This window comes from Lutra lutra, chromosome 1, assembly GCF_902655055.1.
Source record: "Lutra lutra chromosome 1, mLutLut1.2, whole genome shotgun sequence".
Taxonomy (NCBI): Eukaryota; Metazoa; Chordata; class Mammalia; order Carnivora; family Mustelidae; genus Lutra; species Lutra lutra.
The window spans coordinates 222,477,014-222,504,015 of record NC_062278.1 but is presented as its reverse complement, the minus strand read 5'-3'; the positions used below and the strand labels follow the sequence as shown (position 1 = coordinate 222,504,015).

The 27,002-nt window shown below is 64.5% G+C and overlaps 1 protein-coding gene across 20 annotated transcripts in view; it reads right to left on the bottom strand.

Moving 5' to 3' along the window:
• The window catches only part of TCF3 (transcription factor 3), a 31,614-nt gene extending 4,902 nt beyond the window's left edge, over nt 1-26,712 (bottom strand). For 9 of the 20 annotated variants that reach the window (XM_047710389.1, XM_047710473.1, XM_047710482.1 and 6 more), the window contains exons 1-16: nt 26,403-26,710; nt 24,592-24,705; nt 21,496-21,568; nt 10,157-10,230; nt 9,870-9,948; nt 7,806-7,873; nt 6,581-6,710; nt 5,887-5,936; nt 4,699-4,801; nt 4,461-4,624; nt 4,250-4,382; nt 3,769-3,827; nt 3,584-3,662; nt 2,752-2,825; nt 2,256-2,417; nt 2,051-2,174 (exon numbers count right to left, since the gene is read on the bottom strand). In XM_047710389.1, coding sequence (XP_047566345.1) covers nt 2,051-2,174; nt 2,256-2,417; nt 2,752-2,825; nt 3,584-3,662; nt 3,769-3,827; nt 4,250-4,382; nt 4,461-4,624; nt 4,699-4,801; nt 5,887-5,936; nt 6,581-6,710; nt 7,806-7,873; nt 9,870-9,948; nt 10,157-10,230; nt 21,496-21,568; nt 24,592-24,663 — 1,444 coding nt within the window. In that variant the 5' untranslated portion in view covers nt 24,664-24,705; nt 26,403-26,710. Of the gene's footprint in view, nt 1-2,050; nt 2,175-2,255; nt 2,418-2,751; nt 2,826-3,583; nt 3,663-3,768; nt 3,828-4,249; nt 4,383-4,460; nt 4,625-4,698; nt 4,802-5,886; nt 5,937-6,580; nt 6,711-7,805; nt 7,874-9,869; nt 9,949-10,156; nt 10,231-21,495; nt 21,569-24,591; nt 24,706-26,402 lie in introns of all 20 variants that reach the window. The other 11 variants (XM_047710432.1, XM_047710438.1, XM_047710456.1 and 8 more) reach the window with 5 other exon arrangements.
• Nucleotides 26,713-27,002: the final 290 nt, after the last annotated feature.

Sequence of the window (27,002 nt, the reverse complement as noted above, 5' to 3'; positions counted from 1 at the left end):
CAGAACGTTCCAGAAAGCACCTACCCCAAAAGTAGAAAGTTGAAACAACCTAATGTCCCACATCAGGGCCCATCCTGAGCCCCCAGCAGGAAGGTGGCCCTTGCTGCCAACGTGACCACACCAGCCAATGCCAGTTTCAGAAAAGCCCAAGGCCATGTAACGGAAGCCCAAATGTAAGGGTTTGAAGGCACATAGCAGGAAACTCGACACTGTGACAGCAAAAGACACACCGGGAATGGGGCCTGGGCTTGGCAACAGATGAACTGGGAGGGCAGGGGAGATGAGGGGAAGGCAGGACAGGGAAGGGTAGCAGGGGGAAAGGAGGAAATGGGATAGGAGCAGAGGGCAGAGAAGGATAGTGGAGGGAAAATGAGGGAAGGGTAGAGGAGAGGAGGGCAGAGCAGGATAGCAGAGAGGAGAGCAGGGGAGAGGAGGGCAGGGCAGGGGAGAGGAGGGCAGGATAGCAAAGAGGAAAGCAGGGGAGAGAAGAGCAGGCAAGGGGAAGGGGAGAAGCTGGGATAAGGGATTCAGCTCAGGGAATGCCGGCCCCACAGCACAAACATCAGGGCGTTCCAGGCACTGTGAGGAGTCAAGCTGCACCCCAGTCGTCCCCCCACCCGAATCGTGGCGACTCTAAGTGTCCCAGAAAAATGCCCTATGTGATAAAAGTGATTAAAAAAATCAAGAAATACACAGCAAGGCCAGCTGTCACACTCAGGCTGGTTTTGAGGGGGCGTGCGGAGAACGGCCAAGGCCCCTGGGCCAGACAAGAGAACCTGCCCTAACGTGGGAGGTGTGGGGTATTCCTGGGGGCTCGGGACACCAGGCGGTGTGGGCGCCCGGCCTGGCCCAGTCCCGGCACCCTCTCAGGCCATGGTTGCCAGCACGGTGGCACAGTCCACGTCCCCGTGCCTGGGACTGGCCGCCACGAGACCCTCACTGGCCCGTCACCACCTCCTCCCTGCAGCCTTGTGTGAAGTGCTGTCACCTCCTCGGTATTTCCCCAGAAAGTCCACAGCCCATGGCCAGTGGCCACGACCCTGACCCCATGTTGCTGCAGCGTGGGTCCTCAACTCTGGCACCTGACGCGCCTGCTCCCCCCACCCCCCACCTCCACCCCGGCCGGCACCGTGCTCAGGCTGGGGCTCTGCTCCGCTCGCTCTGCCTGGAGACCCCGCCTGTGGTCCTGGCTCTGGGCTCCACCTGGTGCCCAGCGGTCAGCACGCTCCCTGAACTCCAGACCTGCATCCCACCGTGGCCTCCACAGCTGCAATCCTGTGGGCTCTCTGGCTTGAGAACCCAGAACGCACCCCCACCCCACTTCCTGGACCAGTACAGTCGTGTCCCCCCCACCCACGGCTTCAGCAGTCACCCATCATCCTCAGCTGCCATCAGAGGGCGCCTGTGGGCACTGAGTCTGGCAGCTCCAGACCCTGCCCAGAGCCCTCCAAGGCTCCCAGGTCCCTTGGGGTCAAAGCCCAAGTCCTCCCACGTCCACAGGACCCTGCATGACTTGCCCTGTCGCCTCCCTGACCTCACCACCTCCCTCTTATCTAACACAGGACTCCTCACTACTTCAACACACCAGGCACAGTCTTGCCCAGGGGCCTTTGCACACACATCTCCCAAGCGCTGGTCTGCTTCTCCTCCCCTGCTCTGCCCAAATGTCACAATCTTGCCCGCCATCTTTAAAAGTACAAGCTTCTCTATGCCCTGTCCCCATTTTCCCCTAGCATCCTTCCTTCTGCCTTTAGTCCACTGTTGCTCACCCCCCAGGGATGGGGTTTCTGGTTTAATTCCTGGTTTACTGCCCAGGGCCCACACAGGGCCCAAGCACAGGGCTGACGCCGACCACGTGAAGTGCCCGGGCTCCACCCCCTCCAGGAAGGAACCGGCCAGCTGCCCTCCCGAAGGGCTTCCCGGTGCCGGGTGGAGGGACGCTGCATGCGGTGAGGGGCCCCAGCCCAGTGCCTGGCAGAGAGCAGGCCCCTGGCCTAGCCCAGTGCCCTGAACCGGCCACCCCTTCCCAGGCCCCCACACTGAGGCTCACCACTGTAGGAGTCCGGTGGCCGAGCGAGCTCGGGGAGGGCGCCGGGCTGCCCGGGGAGGGCCACGTGGTTGTGCAGGAGGCTGCTGCTGCCTGCAAGGCTGTCTTCCGAGGGGCCGCCTCCCACCTGCGGACAGAGGAGTGGGCTCGGTGGTCAGGGCCTGCCCACCCTGATCCCCCGCCCAGCCCGCCCCCAAACAGTACTCACCAGGCCTGTGTGTCGGCCCCCCAGCGGCATGACAGGGCCGGTAAAGCCCGAGGACAGAGCCCCATGGCTGGGCAGCAGCCCATGGACGTCCGCCGAGGCGCCCACCGCGTGGCTACGCAGCACGTGGATGGCCTCATCCAGGCGGTCCTCCATCTTGTTCTGCTGCGGACAGGGAAGGGACGGTCAAGAGTGCAGGCGCCTGGGGTGCTGCATGGCCTTGGGGCCCGGCACACAACCTGAGCCTTCGTTGGCTAGCGAGGCCATGTGCCCCACAAGTGACCTGTCAGGGGACCCCCATCCTGCAAATCCCACGAGTCACAGAGCCCGAGCGGCTCTCCGGGGACACGGCTTCCAAGCCCTTGTATGCTGGCCACAAAAGACATGCTGAGCTGCCCTCATGGGCCACCTCCCCCGGCCCAAGGTCCACATGTACCATGCCTTCCCCCGGCCACACGCGCCCATGAGGGACAGCGCCCATCCAGCCCGGGAAGCTCACCAGGCTGTGGAGACCCCCATCGTAGCTAGGCGATAAGGCACCAGGGGCTCCTGGCCGGGGCCACTGCGATGTCCCTGGAAGGGGGAGGAGGCATGTCAGCGGGGGCCCCTGGAGGCGGGGTGTCCAAGTGGCCCGACTCAGAGGCCGCAGGGTCTGCGATGTCCGGGCGGGCCATATGGTGGCCCCCATGCTCGCTGGGCCGATGGAAACCCTGCCGAGGCCGGGCCAGCCAGGCCGTTCCTGGGAACCCACCCAGCAGACGGGTTCCTGTCTCCAGAACCCAATCCCCAGGGGGAAGGCAGCCCAGTGGCACATACAGCAGGCGTCCCAGGGGTCAGCCTGCTGTACCAGTGGTCCGCCCCAGGGGCCCTGCGCGCACTCAGCAAGGTGAGGATCCCTGAGAACTTCCACTGCATAGATGAGGCACTGCAGGCTTTCTAATAAAACCACGCGGCCTTCCAGGAAGCTGACCACAAGCTGACCCCCAGGAAGGTCCTCTTGGGGACAGGATGACCAGCCCCCTTAGCAAAGCCGAAACCAGGGCATGCCACTGGTGCCTATCAGACACTGGGGGGGACAAACGCCAACCTGTCCACCTTTGGGAGTCCGGGAGGGAGTCTGGCCTGTTACTCTGGCTCTTGGACTCCCTGCCCTTTCCCTGACTGTTCGTACAACGTAGACTAGACTGGAGAACCCCCCGCCTCCAGAGCGCCTTCCAGATGCCCGCGGGAACCGGAGCCCTGAGGCCGGGGGTGCACCCAGCTCTCCACACACTCGGGGCTGCAGGACCCTGATGCAGCCCCCATCGCTCCCCAGCAACGCCCCCACAGACCTGCGAGGCCCTGGGGGGAGCCCACGGGGGTCGAGGGGCTGGAGGAGAAGTTATTGCTTGAGTGATCTGGGGAGTAGATCTGCAACAGGGATGAGAAGAGAGACAGGGTCACCAAATGGGGTCAGGGGCCAGCCTCGGGCACTCGGGCCCAGCCACCCCTGGCCGCCCCATGTCCCATGCCTCACCGAGGCCAATGCCTTCCCCAGGGCATCCCCAGAGCTGCCAGCAGTAGTCCCGCGGGAGCCTGCGGGGTGAAGAGAGAGGAAGCCGAGCTCAGGGACAGTACCGCCCCCGCCCCAGGCCCAACTTGGATGCTGGTGCCCCAGCTGCCTAGCGTGGACGTCCTCACCCAGCACGGGGCAGCCCCATTCCAGCTGGGAATGGCCTGGAGTCCTGCCCCCTGCCACCACGGCGGCTCTAGGGACAGGCGGTCGGGCAGCAGGACCCGAGTGAGCGATTTCCCCTGGAGAATCTGCTCCCCCAGACGGAAGAATGGGGACCCATTCTTCAAAGGCCCATTTCCAGACATTGGATGTGGCCCACGGGGCCTGATGCAGGGCAGGCCCAGGAGGGGAAGGACAGGAGTGACGAGGGCCCAACCCCGCACCCAGCCAGGCTTCAAGCTTGGAGGGGCCCCATCCGGAAGAGGGGTAAAGGGGTCGGTACCCAGGAGACTGTCGGCCCCGCTGACGGGGGGCGTGTGGCTGGAGACACCACCATAGGCAGCCGCGGGGGCCGAGGAGAAGCCAGACGCGGCCGGGAGCCCGCCGTTCACCTCTGTCCCGTGCAGCTGGTAGCCCTGTGGGGGGAACGCGGTCACGGGGGTCCGCTGAGGGTGCTGCCCGCACACCCACCCCTGCCCGTCCTGCAGACCTACCATACGCTCGTGCTGGTGCAGGCTGCTGAAGCCTGCGCTGCCCCCTACAGAGCCGCCACCGCCTGTGGGGAGGTGCAAGGGTGACGAGGCCCCACCCAGCACCGGCCCAAAGCCCGCCTGGCCGGAGGGGCTCCAGAGCTCGGCCGCAGGGTGCAGGCTGCCATCTGTGGAGGCGCACATGGTGAGAGGAGGCCAGGGGACCCGCAACCCCAACCATCTCAGGTGAGCCCCCACACACCTGACATGTAAAAGGGGGGGGGATAGGCGCTGCTGGGGGCCTTGGCAGGTGCATAGGCGGTGCTGTCCCTCCCGTAGTCCTCACCTGAGCTGGACGGGTACACCTGCAGACGGGCAGGGGCGGTCAGCCAGGAGGGGCCCAAGTGTGATGGGGGACCCATCCCAAGCCTTGCCCTCCAGCCACCAGCCCCTCACTCTGTGTGCTCTAACCCTTCCCCTGGCCAGCACTGGGGGTTCCGGGGAGATCCTTTCTCCTGCTCCTTCTCTACCCTCCACCTCCCATCCCGCCCCGTGGACCAAGTTCCAGCCTGTGTCTCCCGAGGCCTCTGCAGACTGGACCCCCGACCAAGGACGCTGTCCCCCTCCTGCAACCAGCCAACTCCTCCCGACCCGTCCGAGCCCAGCTCTGATGCCCCCAGCCCTGCCTCTTCCCCGTTCCCCCATTCTAGAACCCCCCAGGGCCCCAGCCCTGACCCCAGGAGACGTGGGAGTGCAGAGGCCGGGCCTGGAGGAACAGCAGGCCCGCAAGGTGGCAAACGAGTTCCAGGAGCAGAAGCGAGGAGGTCTGGAGGGGGGCTCAGCTCTGGTGCTCCAGGGGACTGGGCTGGGGGCTCAGACGGGGGAAGCAGGGGGTTGAGGACGTCATGCAGCAGATCTTCAAAGAGCCTGACCCACACTTCCCGGCTGCAGGGTGCCTGCCCCGACCCTGAACTGGGGTCAGCCCGGGGGGGGTCAGTGTGGGTCAGCCTACGGGGGGGCGGCACGGGAGCCAGGCAGAGAGGGCGGCCGGGCCAGGGACACCAACAAACAGCCTTTTCTCTCAGTGACTCCATCGCTGGAGTGCGGTGTGGTGAGACCCTCCTGGCCCAGCATCAAGGGCCAGGCAGCTGGGGTGGGGGCCCCATGAACCGGACCCCCAGGGCGCCTCCAACCCACTCCCGCTCCCAGGAGCCCATCACACCGTTCCCAAGGTGCCTGGGCCATAGAGAACATCGGGCCCTCTTGTTAACAGGGATCTGAGCTAGACCCAAGGAAGAACTTCCCAGAGGCCCTCGCTGCTGGCTGGATCAGAGCCACAGAGTCGGCAAAAGTCACACACAGCCCAGCGCCTCCCCCCACGGCCACGCTGCGCACCCCCTGCAGAGAGGGCCCTGAGCCTGGACCCTGGGTCTGTGGCCACTCAACTCACCGAGGACGGGAGACCCGGCGGCACCTTCCGGACCTTCTTGGGCTGTGAGTCTGTACGGAGCAAGGAGTGAGCCCACTGGGCCTGCCAGGCACCCGCCCCACCCAGCCAGGGGCGCGGAGGGAAGGGGTGGGGGAGAAGAGACCCCCGAGCTTCCCCGCTAACAACACGACCGGAATGAGGTAGCAGACCCACATGCACAGGTCTGAGGGCAGAGCTCGGGTGGGGGGTCTGCAGGAGGCCCCTCCCTGCGCTCCCACAGTCACCCCTCCCCGGTGTGGGTCCTGTGCTTGGCGGTTTCCCTCCTCGCTCGGCTCAGGGACCCCAAGTCTCCACCTGTTGGGCTTCCGCGGCCGCTTGGACAGCAACACGCGTGGCCCAGCGGAGGGGGACCGGGCAAGGCCTCGCCTCTCGTTCTGGAACCCAGAGTCCTCCTCAAGGGCCACTCAGCATGTTTCTACATGTTTGTTGTGGAGAACGCTGCCGTTTAAGACACCCCCCAGTGCAGCCAGAGGTGCTGGTGGGGGTTCCCAAGTGTGAGAAGGCCGTGAGCCTCTAGCGGGCGAGACCGTGTCCAGGGCTAACAGCCCCCGCTGAGCCAGGCACATGCCACGCAGGTTCCGGGCCACGGGACCCCGACCTGGTACTTCTGCGGGGGCCCGTCCCCCCACACCTGCGCCCCGCCCGCCCCACTCACCCAGTCCGCTCTCCGCGGCTCTGCGCCGAGCGTGGCTAGGGTAGGAGTAATACTGGACACCGGCCTTGGGGCCTGAAGGGGACAGCGGCCCGGGGCTGCCAAGGGCCAGCTCGCTGGGCGGGAAGCCGGCCTGGGGGGCGAGACGGGGCGGTTGTCAGGGCGGCGGCGGGGGGGGGCACTCGGCCTCACCCCCAGGCCCATCCTGCTGGCGCACACGCCAGTGCGCGGGCCCCACTTGGACCCTTGTGAGGGCGACAGGGACCCTCGGCAGGAGCTCCCTGCCTGCCACGCTCGGATGTTCTTCTGAGACGCGACTGACCACAAGCCACACGGTTCTGAATGAAGGCGGAGAAGCAAGACTGTTGCCACAAGCCCACAGCCCCACTCAAAGGGCTCAGTGTGCAAGGCCCGCGTCCAGGCGCTACAGAAACCCGCTGGGCTCACACGATGCTCAGCCTTTTTTTTTTTTTTTTTTTTTAAATAAATAGTTTAACTTTGCATATCTTAGTTTGAAACAGGCCTCCTTTCCTCAAGGGCAGAAACAACTGGGGTCCGAGCTAAGGGCAGTCCCATGCCTCAGCCTTCCCGTCTGCAGAACTGGCACAGGTGCCGTGGACACAAGACGGGGTGCCCTGGGCCTGGCTGGCGCTCAGCCGTCACAAGTGCCGTGTTCCTATGTGACACGGCGTGCAAACAGGTGGCACCCCCTGGCATGAGGCCTAGCTGCACCAAGGAGTTGCAGGCAGGGGGCCACGGTGGCTGGCTGCTGTCCACCTGCCCCCACAGCCTTCCAGCTGGACCAGCATGGGGAGACTTTCACCTGTGCTGGGCGCCCATGGGGTGGGCTGCCTGGGAGGGCGGGCGGGGGGCACCTAGGACCAGCAGGGGCAGTAGGGAGCAGGGCCTAAGAGCTACCAGGCTGGCCTCCATGTCCCCGCCTGCCATTCAGGAGTGGGCACATGTCTCTCAGGACCCCCCAACACTGTGCATGGTGACCCCCAGCCTGGGCCCCAGGTCTAGGAGCTGTGGTGCGGGGGCCATGGCCTCCCGAGCAACCCCCTGCCCCGTTCACAACCGGCTGGACGGCCTGGCCCAGGGAGCCTGCTTCGGATTGGACAACAATCCCAAAGGGAAAGGCAGTTGGGCAGATAAATGACCACAGCCCCTGCTCCGGGGTCAGCAGGATCAGCAGACTTGGGGCCCTGGCCTCCAACACGGGCCTCACCTGACTCAAGCCGCCAACACCCGCGTCTCTCCCGAAGGTGGTGTATGTACTCCGCTCGCTGCCCTTGCCTGGAGAGGGAAAGACTTGCTGGGGGCTGACCCCAGGGACAGCGTGTCCCAACAGGCTGCCCCGGCACCGGGCCCACGCCAGCATACAGTGGGCGCTCTATTAGTGCACAACACGAGAGAACCCCTCTGGGATGCTGGTCTCCCCGTCAGCCCGGGACACAAGCAAGAGTTGGGACAGACACTGCTCCAGGAGGACCTCCAGGAGACTCAGCAAACCACCAGGGTCCCCATTGTCCCGCGAGGTGGGACAGCAGCAATGGACACTGCCCTCGCCCTTCCTCCACTCATAACGGGGAGGCATCTGTCCCCAGGGCGCTGGGTTCCAGAGACAGACTGGGGGTCCTGTGCACCTGTGAGGCTCAGACCCAGCCAGCAGCTAGCTCAACAAGCACGTGACAGCTCTGGGTGAGAGGGGCCTGTGGGGACGGATCCTGCCCAGCAGCCCCAGTGCAGATGGGCGCCTGGCTCTGGCCTCCCCTGAAGCAGAGTCCCTGGCTCAATCAGGGTCCAGCCGGATGCTGGTGTCCCCGGAGGGGGGACTGTCAGCAGCCTCAGTGAGAGAGAGGCATTCAGATGCTGGGCCAACTGACCAGAATTACTGCCAAACTAGGGAAGAAAGTCTCCCAGTTTCTTTACCGTGAAGTTACAATTTTGGCTAAGCTCTTGGAGCGGGTCTTGTTGGGGGATGGGCGGGGGGGGGACAAAGCTCCACAGAAGGTGCCCCCAGTCCTGCCTCCCATGAGCCCTTGGGGCAGGCAATGGAAGGAACATGGAAGGAACACCAAGGCCTAGAGGCCAGAGGAGGGTTGCCCCGTCCAGAGAGTGAACAGCGGTGGTGAAGGGGGAGGCGGGGAGGTTTTGGTGCTTCCTTCCTCCAAGGGTCAGCATGGGCAGCAAGGCTGGCCCACCCCACAACAGGTCCAGGCTCCGCCCAGGAAGGTGGCTTCCCCTCCCAGACTCTCAGCTCCCCCTGCAAGAATGAGGTATTGAGATTCAGGCCCGATACACAGCAGACACCACAGAGGGGCATCCTGAGACACAGGATGGAGCTGACAAAAAGAGGAAATGGAGATTCCGTGAGGGAACCCCGTGTCGCCCGTGAGCCCGGTGGGCACAGAGCAAGGACCGGAATCTTTGTGCCGGGCCCGCACAGCAGCGGGACCCCCCGGGGAGCCAGAGCAGGCTGGGGCCCACAGTGCGGCCTGGGGAGCTCTGCCACTGTGCCCACCTCCCCGCCAGCTCGCTGGGCAGGCCTGGGTGCCACATGGCAGGCCTGGGACCCAGATGGGCTCTGGGCTCTGCTGACCAAGCCCGGCCGTGGGAAACTGCGCACATCAGGAAAAAGCGGGAGGAAGGAACAGGCAAAAGGAAGCAGACCCCCTACAAGGGCACAGGCCACCCCAGGCCACACACGGGATGGGCTTTCACCCTGCTGGTCTGGGAAATGGGCACAAACTCCCACCACACAGGCTGTCCCTGGCGCCATGCACGGCCCAGCTCCCACCGTGCACCCAGTCCCAGGGACCCTCACGACCACACACTCACGTGCCCCCACAAGCCACGGTGCCCTGGCAGGTCCCTTCGTGCCAGGCCTCACGTGCCCGTCTGCAGGTTGGGGAGGCTGCCGGGCCCCAGGAGCCAAGCAAGGCCTTACCACGTGCTACACGGAAAATGCTGTGAGGGTCCCGGTCTCACAGTCAGGACACTGAGGCTCCGGAAGGGACAGTTCTCACCTGGGTCCCGGTGGGAGGGACTCAAGCCCAGACTGCCTGAATTCTGACCTTCGCAGCCCCCATCAGAAGCGCCCAGCCCGGCTCGGACTGCCTCCCTGAGCTGCCAGGACTCCCGAGCCCGGTCTCCCAGGGGCAGCAGGCCACGGCCACCCACGTCCTGTGCTCTAGGGGAGCCCGCCAAAGTGCAGGGGTCCTGAGCTCACGCCCCACACCCTGAGGACCACAGTGGAGCATGGGGGGGCCGGGGCCGCGTGGACACTCACCTCCAAGCCCGGGGCCCAGGAATGTGGACGAAGACAGGCTGCCGTGGGGCTCGCTGAAGTGCGTGCCATCCCCGTAGGTCTGTGAAGGCAGAGGCCATGAGGGGGCTGGGGACACGGGCTCCAGGAGGCAGGCATGCCCGTGAGTGCCCAAGTCAGGGCCGGCACCTGCATCTCTGGGCCCAGGAGACCAGGCTGGCCTCTGCCTCCCCGGCGAGCCTCAGTTTCCCATGTATTCCCCACCCCGGAGAAGGGAAACCCAGGTCTCGGGCCTCACAGAGGCTCCTTACCCGGCTGGGGTCAAAGGAGGAGTTGTTCTGGTCACCAGTGGCCCAGGAGCCCGAGCTGGGCCGGTCCTCCAGCCCTGCAGGCAACAGAAGAGAGTCAGGGCACCCTCACCCCCAGCCTGTTCCCAAGCCAGCTGTGGCTCCCAGCAGTTCAGGGAGAAGCCCGGGCCCTTCCTGACCCAACCCGGCCCTCACTCTGCCCTTATCTAGAACTGCCAGGGGGCGCCCGGCGGGCTCAGTTGGGAAGCGCGGAGCTCTCCGTCTCAGGGCTGTGAGTTCGAGTTCTACGTTGGGTATAGATGTTCCTTAAAAATAGTTTTTTTTTTTTTTTTTTTTTTTCTTAAAAATTTTATCTGTTTAGGGGCGCCTGGGTGGCTCAGCGGGTTGAAGCCTCTGCCTTCGGCTCAGGTCGTGATCCCAGGGTCCTGGGATCGAGCCCCATGTCGGGCTCTCTGCTCAGCGGGGAGCCTGCTTCCTCTCTCTCTCTCTCTCTCTGCCTGCCTCTCTGCCTGCTTGTAATCTCTGTCAAATAAATAAAATCTTTAAAAAAAAAAAAGAAAAAAAAATTTTATCTGTTTAGAAGATACAAAGAAAGATGCAGAGGGAGACACAGAGGGAGATGCAGGCTTCTAGATGTGGCGCTCGATCCTGGGGCCCTAGGATCATGACCTGAGCCGGAGGCAGACGTTCAACCAACAGAAACAGCCAGGTGCCCTAACAGTAAATCTTGAAAAACAAGACAAACAGCTTCCATTTGTGGGAAGCACCCCAGACACCCTGGCACTCAGTACACCTTCAGGCCTATAGTTCAAAAAGCAATTCTACTAGCTACATCTGCCAGCAAACTCCTACCCATCCATCAAAGCCCCAGCCATGATGCCCATCCTGGGCCGAGCCCTCTCAGAGCCTCCTCCCCGCAGCATCTCGTTTCTCCGTCAGCCTAGCACTGACCACGAGGGACTGGGGGCATCTGTACCAGGCTCAGTCCCTCGAGGGCACTGTGAAATCTCGGGTCTCGGGAAGTGGGGGTCTCTCCCTTCCCATCCCTGACAACTCAGGACGCAGAGCCCCTCCTTTGTTGAAGTAACAACTCAGCTGCCACTACCTTCCAGGGCCAAGCTGGCAGCCCCTTTGGGGTTAAGGGGCCCCAGCAAGGAGAGGCCCATGGCGCAGCAGGAGTTAACTCACAGGGCAGAGGATCGGGTCTGGAGCTCCGGGTGGGGCAGGGTGGGACCCTTATCTCCCCCAGCAGTCTGGGACACCACCCAGGACTCCCCCAGCCAGGAGGCACAGCGCCTTCCCAGGCCGGGCTCTACCCCGTCCACAGGAGGCAGCAAGACAAGACAATGTGGCATGACAAACACATGTGGGGCAGGTCCTGGGCTCCCGCCGGCCCCAGCACCGGCCCCAGCACCGGCCCTCTGTCCCGTTTCTCTCCTCTGGAACAGGAGGGTGGACCACCACACTCTGCAGGCCCCAAGGCAGCCCAGGGCTGGGGGACAGGGACCTGTCCCCAGCCCCTCAACCATGCCATGACCCCACACAGCTGAACTCAGGGAAGGCGTTGGGAACCCCAGCGAGAACCCTTGGGCTGGCCCACCCCCAACCCGCTCAACCTAATCGGAAACTTCTTCTGAACTTCATGCTGCCGCAATGCTTGTGTGTCAGTCATCATCCCCCCCAAAACTAACGTTTAATGGCTGCCTGATCTGCATAATTATGCATATTAATCCCTGCACCTAATGAATATGCATATGCCACATTTAGATTATTATTTTCTAATCAAAAATTTCCACGGTGATTGCAGCAGGGGGCTGTCTTAGCAGGGGTTGGGGGGTCGTGTGCACCCAGCGGGGGCTCCTGTGGTCCCAGAGTCCAGCAGGCATACCACCAGGTTTGCAGAATCCGCACGAGGGAGTGGAGTAGTAGCCCGTGAGGAAGGGGTGACCTTGGGCAATGTACCCGCAGCAAAAGCCTCCCTTTCCCTCTACACCTGCTTGCCTGCCACCTCTCTCCTTCTGGAGCGGCCCCCCACAACGTGCCCCTGGAGGGGCCAGGACCCCGCCACGGTGAGCAGGCAGGCCACATGCCAAGACCACAACAGACCACGTCTGAGGGCAACTCCAACTGGGTGCCCGCAGCCTACCCCTGTGTGAAGGGCACCCAGGGGCCCCCACAAGCTGCCGGCTTCCCTTTCTGGGGAAACCCTCACCGGCCCCCTCCCCTCGAGATGTCAAAACTAGGGACGGCCCCTCCCCCACCACCCCACTCACCGTTATTAACCCCCCCACCAGTTAATCGTACGTTTTAATAACCATTATGAATATTCATAACATTCCTTGTTCACGTTCTAATTAAAATGTACTAATAGAACCAAACACAGCCGTCGGAATGCAATCTTTTCACGCCTTTCTTCTCCAGAGGGCGTGTTTCTGGGGGCAGCGGAGGCTGCTTGGGGCGGGAGGGGCCGGGCCGGGCCAGGGCTGAGGGCACTCTGCGAGGGCCTACACACGGCAGAGCCCAAGGGCTCGGCGGGGGCAGGGGGAAGGAGCTGTGCACCTGCCCCTGGCAGCCACCGCGATGGAGGACCAGGCCCAGGCCCCAGGGTGAGCAGCCCGCTCTCCACGAGGCCTGGGCCCCTCCCCCACAGGCCTTACCCCGAGACAAGGGGGCTCAGAGGAGCCCCCCCACAGACACTGGTGGCCCGTCCTCTGCCAGCAAATGCAGTCCAGATACCACGGCAGCCCCCCCAAAGTCCCCTGACACTCCCTGCGTCTCCCGCTTTCCTAGGGGGTTACTGCCGAGCGACCGCGCCCACTTGTTCCCTGAACAAGGGCAGACGAGCAGCTGGCCCCTTATGGAGCAGCTCGGCCAGCGCCAGTAGGAAGGAAGATTCCTGAAGCTGGCAACGCCGTAGGAAGCAGCCCCGACCAGGGCTTACACTGTGGGGCAGGCAAAGCCCAGGTGGTCATGAGTCCGGCTCCGGGAGTGCACCTTCCCCCAGATGCCCAGCTGGACCCCCAGAGCGGCTGCCCTCCTTCCTCCCTGCCGGCCGGTCAGAGCCGCCCTTCCCTGCCCCCCCCACGCCTTCCCTGCGTCAGCGTCCCCCACCAAGTGGGGTTTCCTCCCACACTCCAGACCCAGGAACTTGAGGAAGCTCCCCTCCACCCGCCTGCCACAAACCGTGGCTCCGCCCCCCAGCAGCCCCCGTGGCGCAGACCACCCTTCACCCCGCAGCTCATCCCTGACGAGCCCCAACCCCAGAGTGGAACCCCCTGCGCACCCCGAGCTCTGCCCCGTCAGACCCCACACCCGCAGACTCCTCGCCCTCCTCGGGGGCTGTCGCCTTCCCGTCCCCTCCCAGCCCAGGGTCCTCTGGGTCTTCTTAGCATGGCCCACGCGGGGCCGGCCCCCCAGAAACAGCCTTGGCAACATCCGGGCCTCCCTCCCTCGCTGGACCTGCCCCACGGGCCAGTCTCCACGAGGGCTTCCGCGGGGCCACGCTGCCTGCCGGCCCGTCCCCACCTAGCACGGCTGCTCGTCATCGACGTGGCCAGTGTGCGTGGCGGCGGGAAGGACCTTCCGCTTCTGTGTGACTTTCAATAACGTAAACGCAGGTGACCGTCTGCGGCCCATGGTGGCTGTGCCGGACAACGTGGGCCCAGAAGCGAACAACTGAAACGGAGCCACCGCCGCAGCTGCCGAGACGGCGTCGGAACCCGGTCGGAGCGTCGGAGGGCGTCGGAGGATGTCGGAGAGCGGCCACTGCGCAGGCACTCACAGAACTCCTTCCTCCTCGTGGTTCACCGGGCCACCCCTGAACCCCACGCAGCCCAGCACTCTCTGGCTCTTCCCGCTCACCATGGGCCGCCCCCAAACGGCGGGCGTGCGTCAGGGAGCCCCGCTGGGGGCGGCATGAGAGGTCTGGCGGAGGGTCACAATCGCCGCGAGGGTGGATATGGGGGCAACCCTTCCTCCGCGGGGCTCTCCTCCTGGGACTTCAGGATTAACTTTTTTTTTTTTTAAGACTTATTTGAGGGAGGGCGGGGCTGAGAGAGAGACTCTGGAGCAGACGCCGTGCTGAGTGTGGATCCCGATGTGGGGCTCGAGCCCACGACCCCAAGATCAGGATCTGAGCCAAAACCAGAGTCAGACGCTCATCTGGCAGAGCCTCCCAGGCGCCCCGGGTGTCGACACTGACATTCCTGTACCATTTCAAAACCTGCGGGGGCACACCAGGCCGTGCCCTGAACCCCGGCTCACTCAGCCCACCCAGCCCACATCCCCGCCCCTCTGCTTTATCCTTTGCCTTCTGCTCAGTGCAACAACGCTTCCCTGTCTGGCCGGCACAGCTTCAGAGTTTAGTAAGTTCTCCAGACCTGGCTGCGACCAGAACAGTGAAAAGGGTCAGAAGCAGGTTAGAGGGGCGCCTGGGTGGCTCAGTGGGTTAAAGCCTCTGCCTTCGGCTCAGGTCATGGTCCCAGGGTCCTGGGATCGAGCCCCGCATCGGGCTCTCTGCTCAGCGGGGAGCCTGCTTCCCCCCTCTCTCTCTCTGCCTACTTGTGATCTCTGTCAAATAAATAAATAAAATCTTAAAAAAAAAAAAAAAAAAGAAAAAGCAGGTTAGAGAACATCGCCGACAGCAAGTGAAGAGGCAGGTGCCAGGCAGGCCCAGGACCCTGGGCACATCCGCCCGAGCGTGGGGGCAGGAAAGCAGGGGCCCCCTTGCAACCTGAGCCCAAGTGGACTGGAGATGGAAGAGGAAGTGAGTAGAGGCCATGCCCCACCCCCTCTAAGAGTAGGAGGACCCCCAACCTGGGGTTTCCCGGGTGTCAGAGCCAGCCCCACATAAGGCGGGTCCCACACACATGTGGTAATTCACAGAGGAACAGGGCCACAGGGCTACGCTGCGGAGGGCGCCCTCCCTCCCCCCTCCCCCGAACTTCAGGAAGACGCCCAACCAGTTTCAGGCTCAAGGGGGCCCATGTGGAAGCTGAGTGTGGGGAGGGGAGGACCTGCCCCCAACGTGAGCCCAGAAGCCAACCCAGGGCTTCCAGGCAAGAACGGACAGAAGACAGAGACACGCCAAATGTGGACGGGGGCCCGGATTTGGGGTGTATCTCGTAAACAGACCACGCAAGGCGGCAGCCACCAGGCACCCTTAAGGGAGTCTGGGAGCAGAAGAGACTTGAGAGAGTAAGAGTGAGAAAGCAGAAAACGCGAGCCGAGCAGCAGCCCCACCAACATGCAGGAGACTTGGACGGGCAGCAACCGAGGCAGCGGCATGCAGAGCGGCCACGTGGCAAGGGCGTCCACCACGCGGCGGGGACGGTCCGGGCTCCCAGAGGATGGGCAGCCAAGACCTGGCCTAACCCCACAGCCTGCGCAGCTGACGGCCCGTGTCCAAGCCTGCAGACAACCTGAGAAAAAGGAATGAGAACGCGAAGAAGGGGACGAGAGACGCACACGCGTCCTGACATCAAGGATGGCTGGGGGCAGGGGCCCTCGGGCCGGTGAGCCGCAGCGGCCGCCCTGCTATTCCGCAGAAGAAGCAGCGGCGGGAGCGGGGAGAGGCCAGGTCACCTACTCGGGCCCCCCCGTAACCACTGTGCCCAGACTCTCGCTGAGAAACGTTCCCCAAGAGGGCGATCTGTCAGGCGAGGAAGCGGCTCATTGCCCCACTTTCCTGCAGGAAAGGGACGTCTGATTTCCCCTGGGGGCTGGGAAGGCCACATCGGGAGGTTCACACGCGTTACTTAAGACCCCGAGAGAACCCCCAGCAGGGCTGCGGACCAGCACGAACCCCCCACCCAAACCTGCTCGGGAAAACGTGTGGCCCACGCGAGGCGGAGAGGAAGCATACAGACGGTCATGGCCGGGCACCTCCGGAGGCCACGTGCACACGGCACACGATGTGAGCAAGGAGTCAGATGTCCATGTCCAGGGCCCAGTCGAGGCGGGGGGGAGGGCTTCACGGAGGACAGGCCGGACGGAGACAACCCCGCTGACCTTGAGCTCTGGGAGTCTTGAAACCCAGCACCCCACTCCCGGCACACACAAGCCCTGGGGGGTGTGCAGGGAGCACCTCGGGGCCGCGGCTCTGCACTCTTGACCTCAACAGGAGATGGACAGACGCTGGCCCCCTCCTGGAATCAGGACTCTCCGAAGGAATGTGACTCAACGAGAATATTCTTTAAAAGGAAGCATCAAGGGCGCCTGGGTGGCTCAGTGGGTTAAGCCGCTGCCTTCGGCTCAGGTCATGATCTCAGGGTCCTGGGATCGAGTCCCGCATCGGGCTCTCTGCTCAGCAGGGAGCCTGCTTCCCTCTCTCTCTCTCTCTCTGCCTGCCTCTCCGTCTACTTGTGATCTCTCTCTGTCAAATAAATAAATAAAATCTTAAAAAAAAAGAAGCATCAAGTATCTCTAAAAAACGGACGGCCACGTGACCACGGCCACGGCCCCCAAGAACACAACGGGACAGAAACACGGGCCCTGCAACACCAGGCCCCAAGCGGAGGTCCACAAGCACAGCAGCCCCACGGCCCAGGGTCAAACACAAACCACCCGCCACAAGCTGGAATGAAGTGGGGGAGAGAGGAGCAGCTGGGCGGACGCGCCGGTGACGGACGCCTGCTCCGCTGTTCCCCGGAGCGACGGTGAGTGAGAGAGAGATTGAGGTGGCAGGGCCTCCGACAGAGAACAGAGAGGGAAAGCCGCCAGACGCAGAACCGAGGCGTGGACTCTGCCTCCCGACAAACAGGGACAGGGGACTCTGGAAGCCGTGGAAGTCCCCACTGGCCATGTCACTGTGTGTCCCAACCAAGAATTTTCTCCGCAGACCACGCCAGAGTCGAAAAGAGGCGCGGACAAAATCACGACAGGCATCACTGCAGGGAGAAAGGGGCTCGAACGCGAATAGGGAGGCGGGCCGGGTCCCCCATGCCAGAGACCATTCCCCAGAGCCAGGTCCAGAGCGTGCAGAGGTCGCCCGCAGAAGCCCCTGGCCACGCGACTCAGGACCACGGGCACAGTGCTGGGCCGGAGTGGGCCGGTCCTGGGGACAGTGCCAGGATGCGGAGTCGAAGGAAAGCTGAGACCACGCTTGTGGTGGACGCCACGTGGGACCCAAGGGAAGGGCCCTGGGTGTGATACACGCACACCTACGGCAGGAGGGACCTCCAGGTGACCACGCGCATCAGGCCTACTCCTACTGACTGTTCTGACAAGCCCAGGAGCACACACCTGCGGTTCTAGAAACCCCGGCCACTGCGGAAAGGCACACAGCGTTTGCATGGGACATGGAAGGTGAGGGGCCCAAGGACGACTGGACAGGTCAGCTGGAAAACCAAGCCAAGGGACGAACACGAACAGGGAATAGATGGAGGCCAGCACGACGGAGAAGGCCCCGGACCACGGCACCCTCACTGGAGGCTGCGGGACAGAACAGAACGGAACCGTAGAAAAGCCAAAGACCTCGTACCTCAGTTTCCATAGTTTCTCCTCGAAACCACAAGGGTCAAGACAAAGAACCTGAACAAACGGGGGAAAACCGGGTTCTGGCTTCAGGAAACAGTGCGGTGGAGACGGACGGTTCCTCCCAAAGTCAGCTATGCAATCCACACTGTGACACCTCCCTACAGGGTCTGCCTCCAGGGCGGGGCCGTGGTGAGACTGCGCCCAGACCACAGCCCAGAATCGCGAGTCTGAACGGGTGGGGGGACCCCGTGGAAGGACAGCAGGGGCAGGAGCAGGACACACCACGCAGCCGCTACCCCCGGGGGGCCGAGGTAGGAGCAGGCAGGAAGGCGGGAGGAGGACAGAACTTCACGGCCATCTGGCACCCCAGGAGGTGCCCTCCACCCCCACACAAGGTGGATATGGACACAACCCCGCTGTAACGTGGACGCTCCTTCCTGGCGCTCTCCCCAACCCGCCGCACGCAGCTCCGCCCGGACCCCTTGGCTCCGTTTCGGGCCGCGTTCACACGCACACAGGAATTCCGAGATCTCCCAGCGCTCCGGTTTCTTACTTTGTTCTGATCTTTGGCCCTTTCTTCCTGGTTTTCGGCCCTGTTCTCCCGGGGTACGGCTCACACTCAAGTGTCTTCTCCTCCTGTGTTAGACGTTTCCCCGGGGACCACCGACCTCTCGCGGGTATGGGCGTCTAGCGAGGACAGGTGACCCCAGGAGCCCCGGTTTCGGGCCCGCTCCCAGCCGCAGCGACAGCTCAGGGCAGCCCCCCAGAGAGCGCATCGTGCGCACTGGCCGGGAATGGCTGTCCACACGACAGCGACCGCTCCTCCGCCGAGACCCTCGCCCTCCGGCGTGTTCCTCCCGTCCCTGCTCTGCGCACTGTGCCCTCCGCCATCTGCCATCTCTTCCCACCCCCTCCTCGCTCCTCGGCCTCGGGTAACAGGCAGCAGCGGCCCTCGAGAGCCTCCCACCCGTGCCACCGAACGAGCAGTGTCCTGGGACTCCCAGGGGCTCTCCAGAGCGGCCCCAAGGCCAGGATGCCACAAGCAGAAAGACCCGACAGTGTGAACGTGAAATCTAGGAAACGTCAGGACCAACTAAAAACCTCCGTCTTTAGCAAGTCATAAATGAAATCCGGAAACAGCCGCAACACAGATCGCAACAGACGAGCACCTTCCGACGGGAGGAGCCGCGGCAGAGAACGCAGCAGAGCCATGACGGGGAGCGGCCTGGGCTTACCCGCGACAGTCACAAAGTGCGACAGCAACGGTCCCCTCGCTTAGTCCCCGCCCTGTGAGGACAAACGACTCCCACGACCCAGGGTCGGTGCCTGGAACGCGGAGCTCGGCGAGAGTGGAGAAAGTCCGCTGTCAGGACCGGCGCTGCGGTTGATGGAAGCTCACCAGGCACCGCCAGCACCCGCGACGGGCGTCCAGGGAGCCCCAGTCAGCGCGAGGAGCCGACCTTGGAAGGTCCCGCAGTCTCGCGTGGTTTCAGTGTCCTTGGCGTTCTCAACTGGACAAAACACCAGAGCTGGAGAACAGTTGGTCAGCGGCCGCTGGGGTGAAGGGCGGCAGGCGGGTGTGACTGAGGTGGCAGGCAGGGACAGGTCGGCACTTAGACCGTGGTCATGGGTTAATGGCGCTCCAGGCGGGAGACAAGCGTGTAGACCCCCCAACACACAAGCAGACGCGAGCCGTACAGCGCACGGGACAGAGAAGATCTGAACCACGTCTGGATGCTACCAAGGTCGGCTCCCAGGCTATGGGTGTGCGGGTCACGGCTGAGGAGGGATGCCCTTGACCTCCTCCTACGGGTCTCTTCCTAGCAATACAGGACGATTCCAAAGACAACGGTCAACTCCAAAGAGGGGTGGAGAGTGGGGGCTGCATTTGCTCAAGACAGTAACGAAAACTCATCAGAAAAGAGCTCACGGCCAACGAACTTTCAAAAAGGTGTCCACCCACGACGAGCGACCTAAATGCCCCCAGAAATGGCACAGTCCTTGTCCCCTGCCCAGCAGGAGGAGATGCACAACAACCTGCAGCGGAGAAGGCGCTGGGCCGGAGAGCCACGCTCGAGGGACTGACCTCCACGGGACCCCCACCCGGCCCTGGCTGACCGGGTTGTCGATGGAGTCCTGAGCGGAGGGATTTCGCCCCGAGCACGCCCTTCGCTCAGTTCTAATGAGAAAACTGCAGAGATGACAGTGTCCTCTGCCCGTCCGTGCGTGGCTACCGGTGTCCGGTGGCCTCGGACCCCGCGGTCCCTGGCAGACGACACGCCGTCACCCGGCTCTGAGCCTCACAGTCTCTGGAGAGTGTGCACAGAAAGCTTCCTCCTCTGGAGCATTCTCCGATCCAGGTGCAAACCGGGAAACCTCCGGCACGCACGGCTCCAGGTCCCCCCCCACCGCTGGATCGGAGTGCCAGGCAGACCCCCCACGCCGCCAGCGGAGCCAGGGCCCACGCGCGGGGAACTTGCGCGGGGAGAACAGGCTGACTCGGGGATGGGACAGAGACCAGGACGCGTGAGGCCAGCCGGCCCGGAGGACACACGAGGCTGGCGGGGCCCAGGAGCACCCAGGAGGCCCCGGGGGAGCTTCCCGGGCCCACCTGCCAAGGACCAGCCCCACCAGGCAGAAGGTGGGGGGGAGCAAGCTCAGAGCAGGGAGAACCCACGAAGGGCCAAGCCCAGGCCTGAGACTGTGACCTCACGGCAGGGCCAGGAGGGCTCCTCCGGGACGCGCCCACCTCCAGCTTCCGAAGCCCTCAAGGCCACGGGCTCGCGGAAGCACCTGGCGGGCCGCAGGCACGTGTCCTCTTACAGATGAAGAAACAGGCTCCGGGTCTGCCGCCTGCCGCAGGCAACACAGTGCCTCCTGCCTGGGGTGGCAGTGAGGAGGGGCCCTTCAGCTCCGGTCCTTGGGTTCCCGGTCCCATGTCCCCAGCCACGCCTGGCTCGGGCTGGTGCTGACGGCTCGAACAGACCTGGGTGAGGAGGCCCGGGCTGCAGACCCAGGACGGGGGCCTCCCAGGCTGGAACCAGCACACCCTGTCCCCATCCCAAGTGATCAGGGCAGGGCCACAAATGGCACCTCCCCCAGGAGCTGCGGCTTTGACTCGGGCTGCTGGCCCCAAGTGGGCACCGGAGGAGGGAAGACCACTGGGGCAGAGGCCCGGGGGAGACCAGGGAACGCCTGCGCCATCTCCTCCAAGGAGACCCCCAGGGCCTGGCCCTCTGCCCAAGCCAGACAAAGGGTAGCACCCCAGCTCCTGGGAGGTATTTCTGGGGGAGGCGGCAGGATGGCCTGTGGGGATTTCCACAGCTCAGAAACGACTCGGTCAGCCTGCGGCCACTTCCTCAGGCACAGGGGGGCCAGCATGGGGAGGGGAGCGGACATGACACAACGTCCCTCCCCTTGTGGGGGTGTCTGAGCACAACCCACCCCTGAAAAACCCCTTCCTTCCCCAGCCAGAACACACTAGATACCCTGGGGCACTTATAAACGACTCCCAGACAAACCTTTCCCAAATCCCAAATCCCAGAGTCACGGAGAGGTTCCCACCCGCCCCCCGGGGTAAAAGCCAAGACCCCAAGGCCCTCCAGGACCTTCCTCGATCCCCCTACCCTCCCTACCCCCACTCCCTCTGCTCCTCCTCCAACACGCCAGCACCGGCTCTGCTCCAGGCCCTTGCTCAGGCTGTGCCCCTCGCCCTGAACCCCTCGCATATCTCCACTCAAACAGCACCTCCTCGTAGATGGTCCCCAATCACCTCCGCTTTGTGACTGCCTCCCCCCTGCCCTGCTGCCTGACCAGCCACCCGCTACCTGACCAGCAACCCGCTGCCCTGAGCCACAGGGTCCTACCTGAGCCTCCAAACTGGGCGCCGGCCAGGGAGGTGGGCCGGCCCTTGCCGTGGGCCGCTGGCAGGGGGAACATCTGTAGGAGAGAGAGAGGAGTGTGGGTTCAGGACACAGCTCTGCCTAGGGGACCGTCTCATGGGAGACCCCAGGCAAGAAAAGCAGAGAAGGGGCCACATGGCACGCAAGGGAGCCCAGTCCGCCGCTGGCAGCGCCGCTAAACGGACGGCTCTTGATTTCGGGGACATAAGTGTGAGCCGCACACCGGGTGCAGAACTTACTTAAGTGGTGACACAAAAAACAACTCTGCTGTTTGCAGCCAAGTAGCCGGTGTCAGCGCTGGAAACCTTCTACCTAAGCTCAGAAGCCAAACGAGATTTTCCTTAAGTTCCAGCTTTAAAAAACTAGAGTACTGTTCCGGGGGCCAGCAATAAGGGGGACTATGCACAAGGCCCTCACCAGGCCAGAATCCCCCCGTCCTCTGTGTCCCGGACCCTGAGTGGCAGCATGTGGGGAGGCCAGCGCCGCCCAGCTGCTGGGATGGGAGGAGGGTGACCTGGGTCAAGCGGCCCCCATGTGCCAAATTCTGTATCCCATGGTTGCCTGGGAATCCTTATCACACCTGCCCCTCAGGAGAAACTGAGGCCCGGAACCCCAGGAAGCTGGAGGAACCTGGGAAAGGCAGTGCCCACCCCCAACAGGTGACTGGGAGGTTGTCCTGGCTGCTGTGTGGGCCACCCCCGCCCCACCCCAGTTTACCCAAACCCACCGTGCTAAGTCCCTCAGGATTAAACAGCTTAGCAGCATTAGCCAAGAAAACCCAACACCAACAAACCCTTTTACCGCACAAAACAAAACACATCCAGGTCCTACCCCCAGAGTCCAGGTTTAGATTCCAGCTAGGGTGGCTACAATCGGGGCGGGGGGCTCACTGGGAGCTGCTGACACCCCCAGCCCCCACCACCACCCAGCTGAGGACACGGACCCTGTGGGCGGCACTCCTGGGGCAGCGTCACCAGCCCTGGGACAGTCCCAGGACAGGGAGCCATGTCCCCACGCCCCATCCTACAGGAGGGAAACACAGGCCACGTGCTCACCTGGCCGCGGCAGGCCAGGCGGCAGGGGCTCATGGGAGGCAGGGAGCCCGGCGGGAGGCAGGTTCTCACTGGGTCTACACCCCTGCTTGGGGCGTGGCTGTGCTCGCTCAACTGGCCCAGCCTCCCAAGGGCCCTGTTCTCCCACATGGGGTCCTGGCCCATGGGGGCAGCTGACGCCTGCACCGAGGGAGGGGCTGGCCGAGCCACAACCAGAACCCACTGGACCCCAGGCCTGGGGGTCCGGAGCCAAGCCCCTGGGGGTGGGAGGGCCGCATTCCAAGTCTTTGTTTTGTCCCCTTGGGTACCAGGGGCTGTGCTGACGTGGCATCGCCCACAAGGGGCCCTGGGCCCTGTCGGTCCCCACACACCCGCTCACACCCTGCAGCAGCGGCCTGCTCTTCTGCGAGAGGGACCCAGGGCCCTGACCACATGGCACACTGAAAGCCAGTCCTGCATGTGCCCTCCGCGCCCCGACGAGCCTCCTCACCCCCTTGGAGAATTCAGGGCCCAGCAGCCCTTAGCACCACAGCCAAGCTGTCCCTTGCGCTGTCCCGACAGCAGTGTCTCCTGCACAGGAACCTGGCCCCGGCGAGTACTACCCCTCCCGAGCCCTCCTCAGCCTAAAACCAAGCTGATGAGAAAACAACTGCACCGGGTTTCTCTGGGGCAGGTGCAAGGGAGCCGCTAAGGAAGGACGGCAGGGGACGGCCGAGCTCTCGGCACCCCAGGACCAGACCAGGCCTCTCTCCTCGTGACAAGGACAGTGAATGGAAATGCAGCTCTGGGTGCGCCTGAGAGAAGACACAGGGCACCTCACCCCTCAGGCTCAATTTCCTCATCTGTGAAATGGGTTGGGAGCTGGGGCAGAGGAGACGGTCGGACGCACCAGAAAGAAGGGATGGGGGAACGAGGGTTCAAAGCTCTCGGCCAGAAGAGACGAAGGGGCCCGGCCCGGCCCGACCCGGTACCCGACCCGGTGCCCGCCGCCCGCCTCCCCCCCCGCCCCAGTCTGTTCCAGCTCAGTAGCCTGTGACCTGTCAGTTTAACAAGAAAACAAGTGAGCCGCGCTCTGGGTTACTCAGCCGGGGAAGCAAAAATAAAACGGGGCTTAAAAATGGCTCAGAAATACCAGTGTGGCCCTTCCGGAGCCGGAGCCCTCTGTCCCGGGGGCTGTGTTTTTCCACAAGACGGCTGGTGTCGTTTCGGTTTGGGGACTTTTGTTTTCGACAGGCCTCAGTGGCCTGCGCCGCCTCCTGCTAGGGGGTGAACTTCAGACTGAAAGCACCCTCCCCCCAAGCGTTTCGGATCCCAAGAGTGCTTCCTGGCGGAGGAGCCAGAACAGGACTTGGGGAAGTGTTTGTAGCAGGCTGCAGGCACCCAGAAGACACACGGACCACCGCACGCTGGTGGCAGATGACCCACTGTACAGATGAGCACACTGAGGCCGCCGCTCCCACCCCCGGGCCCGGCTGAGCTATGTGAGGCCCGGGAGCCAGCAGCCTCCTGAGAGCTCTGTCCAGCCAGGCAGGAGCCGCGCACTGCGGGGCCCCTGGAGCCACGGTGGCAGCTCCCACCCACCTGGAGACGCCCACACTCCCGAGATCTGCCACGGCCTCCTGCCCGGGCCCCCTGGCTCCTGACCGCCCATCGCACCAGCCGCCATGTGGCTGAGTCACTGAGGAGGGGACCCTCATTGGCCACGCTCTCTGCCCCATACCGATCATCTTGGTTCTGGGTGGTTCTTTTTCCTTCCTCCTTCTTACCCCCACACCAACGCGTAAGCCTGATCACAACCACTTTCCAGATCAGGAGGCCAAGGCCACTGCTGGCCCACAGCCCACGTGCCCCACTGCACCCCAAATCCTCCAGCCTCTAGCCACCAGGGACCCTTCTAGCCAGCCAAATCTGAGGTCTGGCTCTGGGCTGTTCGGGTATTTCTGGCAGATGCTTCTGCCCCAGGAAGCCTGGGGACGCAGGCCAGCACCCAGGCGGGGCCCTGGCTTACCATGCTGAAGTCCAGGAGATCACTGAGCTCCTTGTCTGTGCCCACGGGCGCCATCCTCTGTGGCTGGTTCATCCTCCAGGGCCCAGAGGAGGCACCTCAGGCCTAGAGATGGCCCTACAGAGAAGGGGACAGACACACGGAGAGACGGAGAGCAAAGAAGAGATCTGAGTGATGGTGGCAGAGGTGGACAGATGGGGGGGGAGTAGGAGAGCCCTTCTTCTAACAGCCCTTAGGGCTTGGGTCTTCCCAGAAGGAGCCCCTTCCTGACCCTGGGGGTGGGGGCAGAGCTGCCAGGACTCCCTGCTTTGGGCCCCTAGAGACCTCTCCCCGAGCCCTCAGGAAGTTTGAACACTTGGGTTGGGGGGGAAGGGGGGAGTCCACAAATACACATTCCCTAAAGCCCTCCAAGACCACCAAGGAGTCAGATGGCAAATTTCAAAGGGGATGCAGGGTGGGAGTAGTCCCTTCCCCAATGCATCAGAACCCGCCCTTCTCCCCCCCCATCTCTCCTTCCCAACATCAGCTCCCCCAGGCGTGCCACCGCCACGGAGGAGGGAGGGCAGCCCAGGCCCCACCCCACGGGAAATGTCGTGACCCCCGCCCCCCAACAACTGTCCCAGCCTGTTGAATACCAGGTCACCCCAAAATTCAAAGCTAAAAACAAGCTTCAGTAAAAAAGCTCAACGGTCTTCCCAAGTCCGCACGGGAAGGGAGGAGGGCGCCCGGTGCAGGGACCTGCCTACTAAGCTCCCCTCCACCCCTCACCCCCTCCCCCCGCAAAGAAAACAACCCAGCTCGGTCGCAGAAAAAAACCGCCCCCAGCTCGCTTTATTGTCACGATGTATCCGGGAATTATTTTCGAGCAACTTTGAAAACATCCCTCGCCCGCCGCTCCGGTGTGGGCTGGGGTGTCCCCGAAGCAGGGCTTCCCCGGCCCAGCCGCAGGCGCTTCCGTTCCCGAGCGCCGGTGGAGGCTCACCTGCCGGGCCCGCCGCCCCCTCCGCCGGGAAGGCGGAGCGCAGCCGGGCGCGCACCCTCCGGCCTGGGCCCCGGGCTCCGCGTCGGCGGCGGCCCCCTCCCACGCGGGGGCTGCGGGACGCGGGGGGACCCAGGGTCCAGCCCGAGAAGCCCCCGCTCGCTCGGCCAGCCCGCGGCGGTGGGGGGACGCGGCCGGCCCAGCGCCCCTCCCCCGGCGGGCTTGCGAAGCTGACTTCGTCGGGCCCGAAACCACTTTCTGGCGGGGCGGCTGAGACCGACGCCGGGGCGGCCCGAGGCGTGGGGACGTGGAGCTGTCGCAGGGCTCCGGAGCCGGCGCCCGCCGAGGAAGGAGGGGGCGGCGCTGCGAGCGGCCGCCCCGGCCCCCCCAACCCCCCGCCCGCCGCGGCCGGTGCAGGCGGCGGCCCAGGAGCCTTTGAAGCCGGCCCGCCGCTGCCGCCGCCCCGGGCCGCGCTAACGCGCAGCAGATGTTCGCGCCCCGGCCCCCCCGCCGGCCGGCCCCAACCTGCGCCCGCGGGCCGCGCCGCCGCACCTTCCCCGCCAGACAAAAGGACGCTCCCCGCCCCCTCCGAACTCGGCGCCCGCGGAGGGGCCCCCCGCCCGCGCCCCGCGCCCCGCCCGCCGCGCTGCAAAGTTTCGCCAAGTGCGGCCCGGCGGGCGGGGGGCGCGGAAAGTTGGAGAACAATGACGCCCGGGCCGCGGCGGGGCGCACCACGGACGGCGCCCCCGCCCCGAGGTCCCGGCCCGCGGCCGCGGGGGGAGGGGGCGGGCGGACTTCGCACAAAGCCGCGGGCGCCGGCGTCCGGCGTGCTCACCTGCTCGGCGCGGCCGGGCCCGCAGCGCGCGGGGGGCGGCGGCATGAACGGCCCCCCCCGGACAAAGGGGCGTCGCGCCGGGCCCCCGAGGGTCGCGCGTGGGCGGCGGCGGCGGCGGCGCGTGGCCGGCCCTCCCCCTGCGGCCCGCCCCGCGGGGCCAGTGCGCGGCCGGGGCGCTGGCGGAGGCGGCGTTTGCGGAGCTCGCGCTGCCCGCCGGCCGCGTCGCTGGGCTCGGTGCGGCCCGCTACGCCCGCGGCCGCCGCCGCTGCCTCATCTTCCTGCGGCGGGAGACATGTTCCGCCCCCCGCCCCGCGCGCGCCGCCCCGCCCCCAACAGGCTCCGCCCCGCGCTCCGCCCCGTCTCGCGCGCCGTTCGGCACCGCCGCGGATCCCTCCGCCGCCACCCGCTCGCGAACCGCGCGGCTCGTCTTGCTGCGCGCCCGCGGGAAACGGCGCGGGCCTCGTGGGAACTGGAGCCTGGGAGCAGGGGGCGCCGGCTAAGGGCGCGGGGAGGGGGCCGGGACTATCTTCCAGCGCGGAGGCGCACGCGGATTGGCAACGCACTGGTGACGCAAGAAGGCATGGACCGTGAGACGGAAAG